The sequence below is a fragment of the Branchiostoma floridae genome, chromosome 12, assembly GCF_000003815.2.
Source record: "Branchiostoma floridae strain S238N-H82 chromosome 12, Bfl_VNyyK, whole genome shotgun sequence".
Classification (NCBI taxonomy): Eukaryota; Metazoa; Chordata; class Leptocardii; order Amphioxiformes; family Branchiostomatidae; genus Branchiostoma; species Branchiostoma floridae.
The window spans coordinates 5,196,567-5,214,622 of NC_049990.1; the positions used below are offsets into that span (position 1 = coordinate 5,196,567).

General features: G+C 41.2%; 1 protein-coding gene across 1 annotated transcript; it reads right to left on the reverse strand.

Annotated features, from left to right (window-relative positions):
• Positions 1-227: 227 nt before the first annotated feature.
• LOC118428060 (transcriptional regulator DEF1-like) lies at positions 228-18,056 on the reverse strand. The gene is made up of 6 exons (XM_035838023.1): positions 17,860-18,056; positions 3,850-5,513; positions 3,213-3,371; positions 1,363-1,514; positions 802-930; positions 228-345 (listed from the first exon to the last, which is right to left on the reverse strand). The coding sequence occupies exons 2-6, from the start codon at positions 5,173-5,175 to the stop codon at positions 228-230; spliced, it is 1,884 nt and encodes a 627-aa protein (XP_035693916.1). The 5' UTR covers positions 5,176-5,513; positions 17,860-18,056.

Here is an 18,056-nt window from a genome sequence, read left to right on the forward strand (position 1 = left end):
TGTTTTGCAATGATTGTCCAAATGAATTAATGTTCTCCATTTTTGCCCGCCTTTTTTCCACTTAACTTGTAGTTAGCCTTTGGGCAAGAATTTGAAATAAACTTAATTGTTATCCTTCTTAAACAGATGGGCTACTTCAAGTTGCAAAGTTGATAGCTGCCAATGGGTTATGCACTTGTTAAAACATTACATTGTTTGGCAAGTAGGTAGAGTGGCAATTGGCACACTTACTTCCCATCAATACTGCTTTGGGACACGCTGCGATGCCGAAACGTGGAGACCTCGCTATAGGCAGACGGGCGGAGGTGGGAGTCGTATCCACTGGCGGACGTCGCAGATGTATAACTGAAGCCCAGAAGTAAAACAATTAACAAACAAAACATATTTGCCAACTTAAGACCATATCAAAGTAAGCAAGTCATGGCAGTACAATTCATTTATATCAAACCACTTGTGCAGAATGATTGAATGATGTGATATTTGTTAGGCAACCAAGTAAGTTTTGCATCAGGCAATAGACTCATTTCCAATTACGGACGACATATTGGAATGTGTTCTCGTGAGAACATAGCCTATCTAGAGCGCACGTAACTGGTAACAAAATTGGAAGTTAGAGTGGAAGTTTTATGTAAGATTGATTATATGCAATAAAGTCAATCAAAGCAAGTAAGTCATCTTGAATCTTGAATTGATTGTCTCGAAGGCCCGTCAGTCTTACGAAAGCATTGTCTTTTATTATTTCAATTTACACTTTGTCTTAACAAAATCCAGGACTGCCTAGCGAGGCTATGTGTGACTCACCGTGACCGGGTGCTCCTCATGGTCCCGTGCAGCTCATGGATGGACTGCTGCAGGTTCTGCACGGACCTGTCCACCTCTTCCAAGGAGGACCCGCTGTCCACCCGGTAGCTGCTCCCTCCGTCCAGTATTCTTGAGAGGGAAATATGGGCATGGTTAAAATTGATAAGAGTGACATATTTTTACTATTAGGAAGTCTATTAGCTGTGTCATGGCTACCTTGTCCCCCTCAACGACCTGGTGTGTGGTGGTGCGTGTTTATATTAAGTACATGAGTATTACATATTTCATTGGTTCATATTTCCTTTATATTTCTTCGTTTTAAACAGCTTTCAATGAGACTATTTTGCATCACTTCATTAAATTAAACAAACTGCACAAATCAAAGAAAAACAACAGCTTGGCTGTAAACCATAGTATTAGGGATGATGATGCTCTTCTATAGAAGTCGATGAAGGTCATTCAGGTCCTAGTATTGCTCGAATAGAGGGTCTCAAGTGTAAAACAAGTTTGCTCGTACCTTGCCCGTTTCGTTATCTCCCATAAGATATCGACCATGCCTACCTTATCTGTTGGCCTCTCCCCGGTAGAGTCTGAGTCCCCAGGAAGGCTTCAGCAGGAAGAATGTAAGCCTGCTGGGTCTGTCCTCTGGGGAGGGTTAGAGTCCTCATGCCGCTGTCTATGGTGCCTGTCGGCTGGGTTTGCAGGATGTACAGCTAGGTGGAGGCATAAATGTGACATTGAAAAAAAATCACTGGCTATATCCGTACACAAAGTAAAGTTATCAACAAACTTTCAAACAGTTCTCTAGTTTTTCTTATCAATAAGTTGACTTGATCCTTCTAAATTTCGTGTCAAATCAACTTGAGAAGGACCGTCCGAATGCTTGTTGGTAACTTCAGGTCAAAGAAATGTACATGTTAACTATTTCCATTAAACTGACTTCACTAAAAGTGGGTATACAAGCAAAATTAGGTAAATAATTACAATGAACTTAATTGCATAAGCCTGCCCCACTGGGGCTAAACATATCAAGTTAGAAACCTAGCGTATGATAAGAAAAACTATGCTCTGCTTTGTTTTTCGTCCACATGCTCCTTTGCTCTAAACATGTGTTAATAAGGTTTCCATTATATCGTTACGGTAGTTATTTAAACAGTCCGTCCTTCAGCTCTCTTAAGTCAATGCCAAGTTTGTGGTGTTTCATAGAGTGCGGAAGTTCTAATCGTGGGGCTTCAATCAGTGAATGGTTAGAGTATGGGACATCGGATCAATAATCACAGGTTCGATTTCTTCCAATACCTTGCCCAATACACTTTCCAATATTTCTACGGCCTCAACAAAGGCCCTGTCCTTTGTAGCCTCTTACCAACCGTGCTTTATTGTGTTTAAGTCTTGCTATGCTACGATTTTGTACTTATCCTGTATTTAGTCGTTACTGTGTGAAAGGTCAAGGTTTTCCCATACTTACAAGCAATGGCTGCCGTGGAGAGAGCAGCAGTGAAGCGCAAAACAATGTTTAATCATCTGTGATTTTTTAGCGAACTGCCAGTTTTCTAGATATTTGTTCCAGTCTAATAAGTTTAACACAGACAGAAAAGAAGTTTGAGGTTCAACAATAGCTCCGAAACACCAGACTCTTAGTCAGATATGCATACGCCCTGCTATAGGAAACCTTCCTATGACGCACCGGAAAGCTCAACCCCCGCATACCGACAACACAAAAGTGCGCTTAACAAACATCGTTAGTGCCGTTTAACTGCTTACCACAAACTATTATTATAGAGGTCTAGAAGTACTTTGAAGATTACGCTACATTCTTTGTGTATTACATATCCTTTCATGTTTGTGCTATCATAAATAAACCATCCCCAATCACAACAAACAAGTATGCATGTCCGTCCTTGGTCGGGGTCCTCGACTTCTTTAACGAGGTTTACAGGGTGACGTATTCACATACATTTCACAGTCTGTGAAACCCTTTGTCGAGTGACAATTTGCTCGGTGTATCATTATGACTTGTATACATGAGTTAGGTCTTTAAACACGTGAACTAGAACATGCTGTCTGTGCCTGTTGTGATCGTGTGGCGAAATCAACAGCGCTTTGGGATCAGGCCAAAGAGGTCTTTACACGACTTTCCTCACTTCAATCAGTTGAAAAATGAGTACCTAGCTTTGGCTAGGGCCGTCCCTAGAATAGGACGTTAAATGGAGGTCCTGTGTTCGGGGAGAGCCACGTCACGAGCACGTTAAAGAACCCACAACACTTATCGAAAAGAGTAGAGTTCCTTCCCATGTGAGCTAGTAGATCAAATCTTACAGTCTGGTCTCCGGGTTTACATCTTGCAAACCTGTTATGTCAATCCTTCAAACAAATGTGGTAAAACTGAGTAGATGATAATAAATGAATACCTGTTGTGGCTGGGAGGCGACCGGCATCTGCTGGACTTGCTGTGGCTGCACCTGTATGACCTGCTGTAAGGGGACAGTCTGTGGGATGTACTGTTGTCTGGGTAAGGTGCCCTCCGCCACTAGGATGCGGGGACTGAGCGGGGCAGGCGCTGGAACCATCTAGAAATTAGAAAAGACGATTGTTTCTATGATTTATGTAATGCCAATTTAAGGCCGTTAAGTCTGGATGAGTCTAGTAGGTGCTTGAAACTATCTGCTACAAAGAAGAGTGGCAAATGTTAAACTAATTAAAAATGTTAAACACTCTATCTAACTTGATAGAAGAACATTGACAGCAATATTCCAGACTCTGAGAGGATGTAGGAACTACCAAGACTACAGAATATCTAGCACATGTTAGAGAAACAAAACAAATATATATTGTCTATCAGCAACATGTATGTTTGAGCCGACAACGGAAAACCTGTGAAGGCCTACATGAAGTAAACTCTAGAGATAGAGTTGAAGCTACTGCAATATGCTGAAATCACTACTTTACTACACATATGGGTTTGCCATACCATAGCTATGGAAATGTACGTAACATTGGATTTAAAAATGTAATGTTTCATTACCTGATGATACACCATAGCCATACCTGGGGTGGCGATACTTGCATGCGCTGTTCCTGTTTAATCTGGACAGGCGGTGGGGGCTTCTGCTTCTGCTTCGGCTGGGAGCTCCACTGCACTGATGTCGACCAGAGGGGCCCGTTCGGCTGCACTGGCTCGGGGACTTCCTTCTTGACCTTGCGCACCTTCCGCGTGGTCGTGATGACGCGATTTCCGGTGATTTCTACATGCTTGGTGCCTTCTGTAATCTCGCCGTCTGGGTCGTCGTCGTCTTCGGGGGGTGTGGGCGCGCGCTGTGGCGGAGTCGGGCCCAGGTTCCAGTTCACTTTTCTCTTCCACTCCGGTGTACCAGGCGGCGTCGCTTCCTCCTCAGTGTACTCGCTTTCACTCTCTTCACTCTCCACTGTGGTGGCGGTCCGGTACGTCACGTGGCGGGTCGTCTTCTGGTACGTGTGCACGGAGGGGTTGGTCTGTATCACCCTCCTCGTCTCTGAGGTTGTCGCCGTACCGTTTCCGTTCGGCATTCTCGGGTGATTGCTCCCGTTCACTTCGGCTGGCTTTCTTCTCCTGTCCTCGCTCGGTCTTCCTCCTGGTCTTCCAGCAGTCGGTTCCCTGTCCTGGGGTCTCCCGTTACGACCACTTGGTTCTACATTGTTTGGATAGTCATAATCATTATCAGTCGGCGGCGGCGGTTTGCCTCGACGTACGTTTGGTGCCACATTGGTCGGTATAATCACTTCATCTACCATTTTTGGAGCCCTATCTCGACGACTTTCTGGATTCACCCGTTGCGGCACAATTTCTTCGTTGACAGGTTGCCGTGGTTTTCCACCACCGCGTCCTCCTGTGGGGTTCACTCGACTTGGTACAATTTCTTCATCCACCATTTTCGGAGCATTTCCTCGGCGACTTCCTGGGTTGACCCGTTCTGGTACGACCTCTTCGTTGACAGGTTGTCGTGGTTTTCCACCGCCGCGACCTCCAGTGGGATTCACTCGGGTCGGCACGATTTCTTCGTTCACCATCTCTGGCGGCGGTTTTCCACGTCGTCTTGGCGAGTTGACGTTGGTCGGCTCGATGACTTCGTCAACCATTGCCGGTGGTTTAATGCGCCTTCCACTCGGCTTACTTGGCGCAAACACGTCGTCTGCTTTCTCCATCACTGCATCTACCATTCCGGGGGGTCCACCGCGTCCCCCAGTTGGCTTGGCGGTACTAAGGGGTATCATGTCCTCTACTATAGGTTGAGGTCGCCTGTTGCCTCCCCTACTGGCAGGTACGGAGTTGCCGCTGGGTTTTCCCCGGCCACCCGTATAGCCTACTCGTGTCGGTGTGATGACTTCGTCAATCATACTGTTAATTTAGAGCATATCTCTCCTCATGACCGTCAAGAAAAACTTTCAGTCTCTCCCTTTCTCCTTCTTTCTTCTCTATACCTTCTATTGTTTTTATTTTGGAAATTGATTAAGACCACTGATATGGAATTTGGGTCACTTCATGAGTTGCCGACAGGGTGTAATATTACGCCGATCTTTGTCAGTCAGAATCCCGCGGTATCAGAGATTTCCGGTACGCGTTTCCACGTTCGTTTTTGTACAAGCTGGTGACGTAGTGTCCTTGTTTTGGAGACTGACCGAGTTTTTGGTAAACAAAGCCACCTCACAACCGCTCTTAGCTAGACAGGGGATTCCTGAAAAGACAAGGAGGGGGAAACATAAGAAAACGATAACCACAGCTATCACAAACACGTAAAAAGACAAGATCCAAAACTACTATCCCGATGGCCCTATTGGTAAACAAAGCCACCTCACAACCACTCTTAGCAGGGGATTCCTGCAAAAGACAAGAAGGTGAAAACATGAGAAAACGATAACAACAGCTATTACAAACGTGTAAACAGACAAGAACTACTATCACGATGGCCCTGTTGGTAAAACAAAACTACCTCACAACCGGTCTTAACTAGACAATAGATTCATGAAAGGACAAGGAGGGGAAATATGAGAAAACAACAACAACTAGCCTCCTCTGTAGACATTGGCTTTTATCTTTCAAGGGAACCGCTAAAGTCGCGATTTTCAACGTTGGCTACTAATCAACTTATCCCCTTCGTCCCTGGTGAGACATAAGGCCATGACTTCGGCTACGGTAAACTCGAATTTCGCACTGGGTGAAACTCCCTTCCTCGCCATTAGAGAACCTTAGATGTTAAAAAATCGCGAACCAGCACTCACCTCGAAAAATAAAAACTAGTGCTGCCGAAATCTGTGACGGAGGCTAAACAACAACCACAACAACCAGACGTTGTTGTGTAAACAATGTAACAGACAAGATGTATATCTTATCCAAAACCACTACATTTATCTTGATGGAAATACAGATACCTGCTCAATCATCTATAGTAAGTATTGTCGCTGTTAGTGTTAGCCTAAAACTCATTGTACATAACTCATTGTTAATAACATCTTGATTGAGTTGCATTTTGCGTGCACTGACATTGTTCGCTATAGTCCGATTTGGAAAAATATTACATTCATTGACGAATACATGTTAGTTTTTCAACTTATAAAAAACATCATTGACAGATACGTATATCCAAAGCGTGTATCAGGAGTATTTACCATTGATGCTACAATTTTTGAAAATTTCGTTTATTGAAGAATGCAAGAATCAAAAGGGTTTGTAGAAGCTGAAGCATGGTTTCAACAAAACATGGCCGTCGGCGAAGGTACACCTTTTGGTATACGTATAAAGATAATACTTATTCATGGTCAAAAATTCTAACTAACACATTTTAAGTTTTCGTACGTTTTGTGAAGAATGGATTTTACAAGCATACATTGCCAACTTAGTCACAAAGGCAATAGACAGTTTGGTAGTTCGTTATCAAGTCATTACCTACCACGTGCCATGTATCGTATTTCATTTATCATTGAGATTATGTTTCACAAATCATATCCAAAATCTATTAGTACAGGATAGAATCCAAAATGTGCTACAATACACGTTTTAAAGCTTAATACATTACGGAGGCCAAGTGCATTTTCATTAGAAAATGGTGACATGATTTTAAGCAGAAATGTATGAACTGTATTACACTTAGGCGAAAAATAAACGAGAATTGCCATCAACGAATCTTTGAACACCAAACTCGTCCCAAGTTTGCTTTATCTCTATTCTAACTAAGATTTATCTGAGGAATAAGTTTCACGTATTTTAGGCAACAAAAAAAGAGTTATAAACACTATTTTGCCTAGTCATATACTACCTCTAGAAATATTCTTAACACGCATTTGGGAGGGATATGGCCGACAGCCAGCACGATAGCGATATAAATCTGTACTGTAGTTTACCAGTTCTTTTGGTACGTTACCATAACAAAGACATTGACGCAAGTCTATAGATATGTTGGCTGGGTGCTTTTAGAAATCTGAAGACGATCTCCTTAGATAACAGAGTCACCGTTGTTATAGATGACTGAGGTTCTAAAACCCCTTTATGTACAAAACATCTTTTTATCTGTTTGGTTGGCTAGGAAAAATTCTAGGCAACGGTAAGTACATGGGTTAGACTTGCCTTAACAAACATAGAATGAAACCTTATATACTTAATTTGTATTGATTATTCTATAGGACTATAAGAAGCCTACACTGCAATAATTTTAGGGTCCTAGATGCGCCAAGCCAACATCGCATCCTACCATGCGACACACAATATATACATGAGAAAATATACCAAACGAAAAACAATAACTTACAGTGCTTATTTTACAGCAGGATCTCCAAAACATTCGGAACTACTAAATCCGACGAATGGGCAAATTGGGTCATCGTTGAAATAGATGACTGGTTCTAAAACCCCTTAATGTACAAAACATCTTTTTATCCGTTTGGTTGTGGCGGAAAGATTGTAGGCAACGGCAAGAACACGGGCTAGACTTGCGTCAACAAACGTACAATAAAACCTTGTGTACTTGATCTGTATTATTCAATAGGACTAGATTTATATCTACAAGAAGCCTACGCTGTAATAGTTTTAGATTTCTAGATGCGCCTAGCCTGCATCGCATCTTCCTATGCGACACACAATATATACATGAGAAGATATACCAAACACAGATGATAACTCATCTACACGTACTTACTGTCCTTTTTCACTGTAGGATCCACAAAACACTGCGAACTACGAAATCCGACGAGTGGGTAGGTTGGGTGGGGTTCCGAAACGTTGTCAACAACGTTACGATCTGAATGTTCATCAATATTTAATCACACCTACGTAAGTAACGTGGACGTAGTGTCTGTCGAAATAACAACCGTCTGATTTGCAGCAGCAGCTGCTATTTGATTATCCCTACTCTTTGTGTCATGGAACATCTCTCCGTTCATTAAATTCAAGACATTATCTCTTCCTTTATGTTCAAAAGTGTCTTATCATCAAAAACGATCACATCGACGTCTTTGATGAAAGAATCTGGCACTTTACTGCATGAGATATATATATATATATATATACAACAGCTGTAAAGCGATTGGGAACAATGTGACGTTTTCTAATTATTTGGCCCTACCCGCAGAAGGTAGTTGATCATGTGATAATCACCTAAGGCCTTTTTTCCAGCGTCATGCCCACCAGCCACGTTATTGAATAACAACCAAACAAACTCTATTCTTATCCCCTGGCGAAGCACAATGCGGGTCGTCATGTTATTGTTGGGCAGGGGTGGACAACATTAATCATTTTAAACGTGTTGGTTTATGATGGGGGGATTATTAGATGCAATAAAGTCGCACATTTGGTTGTATGTGCCAACCATGAATCACTTATAAGAAAATGCTAATGCTAATGCTAATGGTACATATGTGCATGGGAATAGCGAAGGCATAAAAAGGAATCGAAAGAGATATCATGAATGAACACTCATGAACACAATTGCATCGGCTGCTGTGGATACGTGAGTGCTCAAATCCACTTACTGCAATGTTACCATATACGTTCCATTTCATTATATCTATCAATTTTCATTGTAGTTAGCAATTTTTCAGTATTCTTGACACTCTTCTTGGAAAACCCGTTAAAGTACATCGAATGTCATTGAGTTATATAATATATATCCACTGTATTGATAGGGGATTCTCAATAGAAAAGTTATTCAAGCAACTTCGAAACTTATCTGGTTACTTGAGGTGAAATTCTATATATGTATTTATAATTGCATTGTATTCATAAAATTGCTATGTACATTTGGCACCCCTCAAAAGGACAAAAACTTTCATCTTGAATGACGTAAACAACACGATAACACGTGCATAACGTGGCTAATATTAAGATAAAATAACCCTGACACAGGGTGTAGATAGGAAGGAAGATAACGGGCAACAAAGCCTCGAAATAGGGTCGTGGGAGTTAAGAAGGAAATAGCCCAGACAATGTACAGACTCAAAAAACAACTATGACAAGGTGATTGATAGAACATAATGCATGATTTAAAACGAAAGGGGCAAGGTCGCGACACACCTATGTCGTCTAGATCTGACCTTCAAAATCTGAAAACTTTTTTAGGGTAAGGATAACAACTATTGTACTAGTTTCTAACCACCTTGTAAAATAACTCCGAATGAATGTCAGCTAAACTTGATTAAAGATACATGAATAAATGGACGTTTTACAAGAAAAGTATCATTGCTTACACTCACATTATGTAACGATTTTACTTTGCACATACAACAAACAGCTCAAGGAAACTTGAGTAGCTTTGTGATAAAACCGACCTCATTCGAATACTTATTCCAAAAAACTATTAGAAGTGTTTAAAGCATAATTTGGTCGACAAAATTGATTGGAGAGGTGACCTTCAAGATGAAAGATAATGATCTTACCTTGCTTTGTAAGAACACCTGGCTTTTACACTCCTATTTGTACAGGATTAGTAAGCTGTCACCATAACTGACATACATAGGCAATGATGGTGTTAATTGTGTCAGACAAACAATGCGTCTATATTATTGCATAGAATGAATCTGCTGTCCACTGTGAAAGTACGAAATGGTGGTGCCATAGGGGTCAGACAACGAGAAGGCCTACAGCGACCAAACAGGTCACATTTGCATACAGGTGAAAGGGCAGGTATCGAAAAAGATCTACTGTTCACCAATAACAAGATGTCACTCCTGTGATCGAAAGATTACGGAAAAAAATGGGTCAGATTTCCTGCTAACGATCTATTATTTATAAAACCCCGGAGAAAACCACGATGACGTGATGACTGTGAGAGCAATGTGAAATAACATGGCAGGACTTTTCAAGGACTTTACCGGTGTGTAATTAACGCACTGATACGCAACAACACGCCCACGCAAACAAGGTCAAGATGCCATCCTCGTTGAAAAGGTGACGCTAAACAGATTTCAAATGGCAGGTAAATACAAGACATTCAAGGACCTAGCTAGAAACAATACCAACTGTACTCAAGACATATGTACTCATGTCATCAACATAGTTACAGATTTAAAGATCGTCACTATCGTTGTTGTCATGCTTTCACTCATATTAGTTGTTTATGTCTCCCTTCACATATAACACAAACATACAGGCAGGTATATACAACAAATTCACGAATCTGGCAAGAAACAAAATCAACTGTACTGAAAACACAAGCGTTCACACAAAAAATGTGACATTACCACAGTTACAAATCAAAAGATAGTCACTCTTGTTGTCATGCTTTCTTAGTCGTTGATGCCTCCCATCTCATGTGACACAAACAAAATGGCAGCCGCCATGCGGTATGTCGTCCAACCACACGACAGGTGGCTGACATGCACCATGCCCCATCCGTTTGACCTTCACAAGTTACAAAGACTCTATAAATTCCATGTGCGCAAAGAGTTTACAATCAAATATTGCCATCACGTCTTAACCCATAAAGATATCATTACTCGTTACACCTGATGTTCTGGCCAGTGGCAGTAGTACTAATCTATAGCAAGGGCAATCGGCTTCAGTGGCGTGTTTTGGTTGCGTGTCTGCGAAAACAGACCTAGGTCATGACCCAAATATATCTCTGACAGACACAGTAGCAGATCTCAGTAATAACAGTTGAACAACTGGAAAGCTTCTGGCACAAATGTCCTCTGGTTGTGAATACTATTAGATTGCGCAAACATTTCTATGTATCGCAAACTGCAATACGCCGTTTGTTCTTGTTGATTACTTTTGTTAGTCACATTTCTTTCTAATATGTCTTTTTCTAAACGTTTCAAGTGTAAAATACAAAGGTTTGTTTTTGTTACGAAAAGGGTACATCATAAGTATCGTTCACAATTGATGGACATGTAATCACTAAAAGATGTTTCAACCAAAAATAATTATAGCAATCGGTATCAGAAGATCAAAACAACATGGACAAAAATAAAGAAATTATTATCCTAAATCATAGAATATATAGTCAAAAGCAATGGATGTCCCCCTGTACCATAAACGCCGTGTGAGGGGGCGTGGATCACCTGTACAAGATAGATGGGAGACCTTGTCTATCTCTCTTCCCATGCTATTGTTCACATTGTCCCAACAACACCAGCTGCGGGCAATGCACGCCTACCTCCCTACGGGTTATTATCAGTCGGCATGGGTGGCATTTATTCCCCAGTTGCGAGTCCCGTAACTGTAACGAGTCCCATAACACACATAATGTGAATCGTAGCTAAATGGCCAACAGATTATGTCTTCACACCTAGGTCTGTGTATTGTCAGGATCTACTCTTAGGAACGATTTACACGAGTCCCTGAGTAGACTTGGAATGGACTTGAAGTCCACTTTTTGTCGACTTGGAGTCGCTAAATCAACTTATAGTTGACTGCAAAACGTGTGTAAATCGGTCAACAGATTATGTCTTAACACCTTTGTCTATGTATTGTCAGGATCTACTCTTAGGGCCGATTTACACACGCTTTTTCTGTGTCCTTGCGTGTGTAGACCTTGAATGGACTCGGAGTCAACTTGTTGTCGACTTGGAGTCGCTAAATCAACTTATAGTTGACTGAAAAACGTGCGTGTAAATCGGGCCGTAAAGTTCTTGGTTGATGCTTTGCAAATCACACTTACACTATGACTTTGCTACAAGCCAAAAGTAAAATATTTGCTTTGTCAAAAAGTAGATATACAAAGTCAATCACCAATGCTAAATGATGTATAACTGCATGGCGCCGACAACCCATAATGTCTGTCAACCATTGTTTCCAGGTAATTTAATCGTTTAAAAGGTGACGTTGCAACATCTACCCAGACATATTTACCAACGCTAAGCGTGGGGCGTGGACAGTACGGTAGAACAGATACATGTGGGGAATTTAAAATCAACAACACTCCACAAGAAACCATTATCCTTAACTTGAAAGTGTTGGTAGAAGTCATTCTGGAACGAGTTGAACTGCAATTTCCAAAACAAAAATAGACCCAAATTTTTGACTGAACAATTCCGGTCTTTGACAAGGAATAAACATGTTTTGTGTTGGAAATTACAGTTCAACTAGCTCCAGAAACATTATCCATGATTACGTAATTTGTAACAAAAGGAAAATGTGCCAAATCAAAATGTGCCTAGAGCTTCATCAACATACACTACTACTACCATTGTGATATCTAAACATTGCCAGTACACAATGAGATAATTAATCTTAGTAGTAGCTTTCAGACATAAACACCGAACCGTGTACTTTTCTTGATGAGCTAAATATAATGTTTAGGATCTATTACAGTTACATGACATTTACGCTTGCTGTACCGTGTGTTTTCACACACTCTAATTGAATAATGCTGCATTTCGTGAAAATCGTTAACGATTTCACACTCTTACAAATCATAATTGACACCTCGTGAATCAAGTAGGACTTTCCCCAATATTAAAAATTCTTTACCATCAAAAGAAGTGCCAACACCCATCTCATTATCTAACATCAGCCATTGTCTTCGAAGACATTTCATGATCGATCACGAGTTCTAAACAAGTGCTGGAATTTCGATAAAGCCTCTAAAGACTACAGCTACACAACCGATTCCCTTGTTAAGCGATCAGTGGGTTACAAGACAATCTGGACACTTAAAGACTCGCTGTTACCCCTGTTGAATATCAATGCCAAGACACAGGTTTCCAGTCGGAGGACCAATGTCTTACCAGGTCAATGAGCAACAATTTCAAACCTCTGTGGTATTCCCTCCAGGTGCAAGCTACTAGAGCCTATTCACCAAGGGTCACCGGGTCATTCTTAAGTCTTGCATTACGACTTCAAAGTTGATCGCTGGATATCCGTCAACGACACTCGCAGCATTGTGTTTTTAGTGAATGAAAATCCCGATCACTTTTGGAGAGTTAAGTTGTTCTTTGTTATAACACATATGTTTATCGAGTGACAAGCCTCCAGCTAACTCGGCATAACTGTTAATTGATAGACGGCAGTGTATTGTGGAAGACAAGGGAGCTGTCAAGTGACTTAAACAGATTGCAAAAAGAAAAAAAATTCTATGCTTTGTAGGATCTGCACCCAAGGGGCTGTACCTTCTTGGAAAGCTTCAACCTATTACCTGAAAAAATCTGGATTCTAGAATTAAACATTTTAGGTAATTAGATATTTAGGGAAGGTTTATTATATCTCGCAAACTGCAGTGAAAACAGCAGTGAAACCACATATTTGGTTTACTTATATCAAGGACATTATATAGAAGTCTATACAGCATCCTTGCTTATATACGTTATATAATCACTGTGATATTTACTTCTATACGTATATCTATAGTTTTAAGACCCTTGAAATTATAGAAAATAAAGTCAATGTAGTAGTCTGACATGGTTGGTCTATGTTAATGTTAGAATCAAACGTTTCATCCACTGTGAATACTTTCAAAAAGTATTCACAGTGGATAAAAGATTAAGATACTTTTCTATTGAAAGAAACACGAGCACAGTCTGAATGAGTTGATCAGTTGACAGCATAGATTTATGACCAGTTTATAGCTGAGTTCTTGCGCCGAGTCATCTTGAGTTTCAAGAATGTGTCAGTCCGCTGTCCACACAACCACATACCTCTTGTGTATCTTATTTGGTGTAAATACTCCATGACACACGGACAATAGGGCACTGTTCACAAGAAATATTGCCGTAACATTAGGTGAGAGGTTTTGGATGGATTAATGTTCTAGTAAGGGCAAAGGGATAATGAAAACAAACCAAGCAGATAGGGCAGGGGGTTATGTATAAAACAATGTGTTCTCGGACATCCAATCTTCTAAAGTATAAACATTATTGTGTTATCGTAAATATTCCAATGGATGGTAATGATCTGAAGAAGCCAACTCATCCGAAGTAATAAGTTAAAACCATAGACATCTATTTGTAAACATTTGTACGCACTAAAGGGATTGGTGAATCTATGCTACCCTTGATGAGGCAACTCTGAAGTCGGAAGCTAGATTTTATCTTCAAAAAGCATTTTTGCTATTTCTTTCAATTACACATATACCACAGATCCCATGCAGCCTACAAATGTACATGTACAATGTCAATTATGATCTTACTCGACTATCTTGAGCCTTTCTTCAAATTCTATGACCGTATAGTGAAGTCCAATACTAGTACATTGTTGATATTCATTCGGTACAGATAAACTTTCAAACCTTAGTGACCAGAAAGTTCAACTTCAAAGCACATAGACTTGTATCTTCAAAAACAGCTCAGCTACAACAAAGCAGATCATTGCTGTGAAATCACGTAGAGTTCCGGCTTAAACGTGAGAACCGTCATTATAAGGAAAACAAGAACTGACCCGAAATGTCAAACTTGAGGGAAAACAGGATGTAGCGATTAAAAGCGTGAGACGCAACAAAGCATAGCAACGACTGATCATGAGCCACAACGTTTGTTATTCGTGGGGAACAACATTGTATATTGTAGTAGCCTCCATAACAACTAGGAAGCAAACTGTATTCATCTCCATAAACTCGGAAATCTTGGCTATAATCCAACATTGCACCATCACAACAAAACGCCTTATATCCTGACTTCTTCTAAGTAAGTTACTGTGTTGAATTTTACTTTTCGTATTTAAGTTAGGGGATCGGACTTACGCCTTCAACAACCTTTTGTTATAATGTATCATCATTTGCTTCATGCACATCAACTCAGTTCATCACATTTTGTTACAATTTTTTGGTCTAGCTTATGTTGTTTACGATTAGATCTTTTGTCAAGTTGAGTGCGCCACCACTACATCTGTCACGTCTTCCAGCAATAATATAAAAACGCACTATGATGTTTGTGGTCATCAAATGTCACTCATAGCAACTTTTAACTTTTTTTCATTCCAATATGAACCTAACCAAGACTGGCCAACATATATGGAATGTGAGTGAGTTTATGGGACATATTGAAACAGTTTTGCTGATCAAAACACTATCTTTTAGCCCCCTTATCAGTGCCCACGTTTCACGTATTGTTGAGTGGTACGTACAGATTAGCGTGATGAAAACAAAATGGCGCCAAGGGGGTGTGGTCGACATAAGTCCCCAACAATACAAAATTACATGTACAAGGCTTGCACATAGCTTCGTAACAACCACCTGCTCTTAAACAACTGAACATACATGTTTGTGTGCTAGTGGTAGAACATTTTGGTAGCTGCTAAGAAGTTATTGGTACGAAAAAGGCGTTTTAAATAGTTCTGCTTCAGGCAAGAGGGGATCCAATCTCCTGTGAGCATGATCGTTTCCCTCTCTACGGTCACTTTGCTGTCATTGTTCCAGGGCTATAATTATCCCAATTAGAACGTGCTTTGTGTTTGTGTTTATCCTGAAACCTCCTTCAGAAGCTGAGGATCTTTAAGGGTCCCACTGTATAAAGCAGTGTTTATATGCACAAAGATGGGCTACCCAGGCTTAAGAATAGCAAGGACGTTATATATACTCATATAACGTCCTTGATAAGATCCAGAATCCGAGAAGTATTTTCTACTAGTATCACATGCATGGTTCCAGTAACTGTCGAAACAAATAGTAATTGACAGCTCAAGGACTTTTTAGACAGCGACAGTGAATTATAGATTGTATGTAGTGAGAAGGCTAAAAATTAAGTTCTACACACTTAACTAGGAGTATGAAAGTTACTCTCCGAGCAGAGATTCGGCTCCTACTGTTATCGGACTTACTATTATGTGCTGTTTTCTTTATGTCTGCCTGGCGACAAAAATGCCTAAAAACATGTCACAAACAGCCGGAGCCGGTTACCTCTGCTTGGAGAGTATATGAAAGTATGCTGGGTGGTTTCCCCACCCGTGTCAATGTTGTCATACAGGCGCAACTGAGCAAATTGACTTTCACAGTGTCGACAAATGAGGTCATTGTTTGCCCATTGACGGAAAGCGTTTTCAATGAGACAGTCGCACAGAATAAAAACTGTTACTTATAAACTGTGCCAACGTGGGTGACATTTAAAAGCGAGGGGGTCATGCCGCAAATATGCCCATGACATCACTTTCAATATGGTGTTACAAGGGAAACGTGATTTGGAAGTGCAAACAGTTCTTTGAAAACGCTGCACGCACGTTCTTAGAAAGCGCTTAACAATGTTTACAATTGTGCAAGAAGAAGTTGAAGCTGTACATACTAGCATATAGTGTAGATGTAGAAAGGTAACACTTTTCTTATATCAAATTTTGCCTTATCGCTATGACATGTACTTAGCTTGTTTGAGCATAAATGTACACTAAAGGTCTTTCTTTCATTCAACAATTGGGGGCCGCCACGACAACCTTTAAGTTCACAGTCCACTTCACACAAGTAACCCTTTCTGTTTCCCTTCATAACGAACCCACCTGTGCGTTCACGGTTCCAACCTTGTTTGCAGGACTTAACCAGATTTTCCCAGCAACGACGTCAAAACAGGTGTTCCCTTCCCAACAGCGCCGTGCGCATTTTCCGAGCAATTTTCCCCGGATCTACCCCGGACCTCCTGTTGCTTTTCCTTATTCAGGACCCACACGGGGCAGTCCTTTGTGTTGACATTTAAAACCTAGGCAAAAGGTCCTGAGAGCGACGCGAAAGAAAGGACGGTTTTGTTTACTAGGTACAACGTTGGCGGGAGATTGTGGGCGCCCCAGGGCACAAACCCAGACCACGTGACCAGAAAATTAAAGCTGTGATAATCACTCCATCTGAAATGGAGGTATTTTTCGTGACCGTGTTTACGTTTGTGTCACCGTTGGGTGGTTTTGACCTATAATGGGCCGTGTGTGTAAGTAGGTGAAGGCGAGGGAAAACGTCGCTAAGGAACGCGGTTACGGGCGCTAGTTGAATTATCGGGACGGAACAGAACAACTTTTGTCCCTGGGCGTCGGTGGGGTGTTTTATGTGACGTGAAAACCGCCCGGAGACCTCCTCCGCCCAGCTATGCTATGTCCTCTCCCAATGACTCGTCCCTCATTCTATTGGACATGTTTTTAAACCACAAGAACCATTCTTTCCATCTCATTGAGAAGTCAGCTCACGTATAAGCAGTAAAACGCCCTAATGTCGTGCGAAAGACCATGTATACACACCCGACGAACCGGCCTGTAAAATGGCATTTCAACTTTGTAATTTCGCACTAAACATGTCTGTTGTAATGGACAAGGGGTCATGGGGCGACAGTTGTATCAATGGGTACAGTTCAGGATACTAGAACGAGAGGAAGGGGGGTTAAGTCGAGGGTGTGTTGTGCCTTGACACCGCCTTGGCAAAAACCTTCCTTTGAAGAATTCCTGAATATACGTGACTTAACTTTAACTTACCGTGAGAACAATTTTACATCAACCACTAGTTCGCTTTAGTCCAACCCTGTCAGATTAGCAAAGTCCAACAATCGACGAATGTACTAACAGAAGGTTTTTAAGCAAACACTTGAGCATTAAATTCACATTTGTCGTCCTGACAGAGAAGAACTGGACTGGGAAGAACCAGCTGGTCTCACCCCCGGTCTTGCCAAACGTCAAACTCATTTAAATCTACATACCTTCACTCCTGTGTCTAGTTCTCTACGTATAACACCACGGCCTGTCGTTGTAAAAGGCAGAAGAGGACCTCCACAAACTCGGGAAGAATTCCCGTCCGCTGCTACAGTACAGGGATGTGGTTAGGTGGGTTCAACTCGACAGTAGGCGACACAGAATTCGCCAAAGGTCAGAGGTCAACCCCGCGCACCCATAGTGA

Bases quoted from the DNA above. Each gene is read 5' to 3' on its own strand.
- LOC118428060 (XM_035838023.1), bottom strand. From the start codon at position 5,175: ATGATTGACGAAGTCATCACACCGACACGAGTAGGCTATACGGGTGGC. The intron at 3,372-3,849 runs GTATGGCTATGG...TCTAATTTCTAG, and splicing joins TGCAAGTATCGCCACCCCAG to ATGGTTCCAGCGCCTGCCCC. The intron at 346-801 runs GTGAGTCACACA...TCTGGGCTTCAG, and splicing joins ATGAGGAGCACCCGGTCACG to TTATACATCTGCGACGTCCG.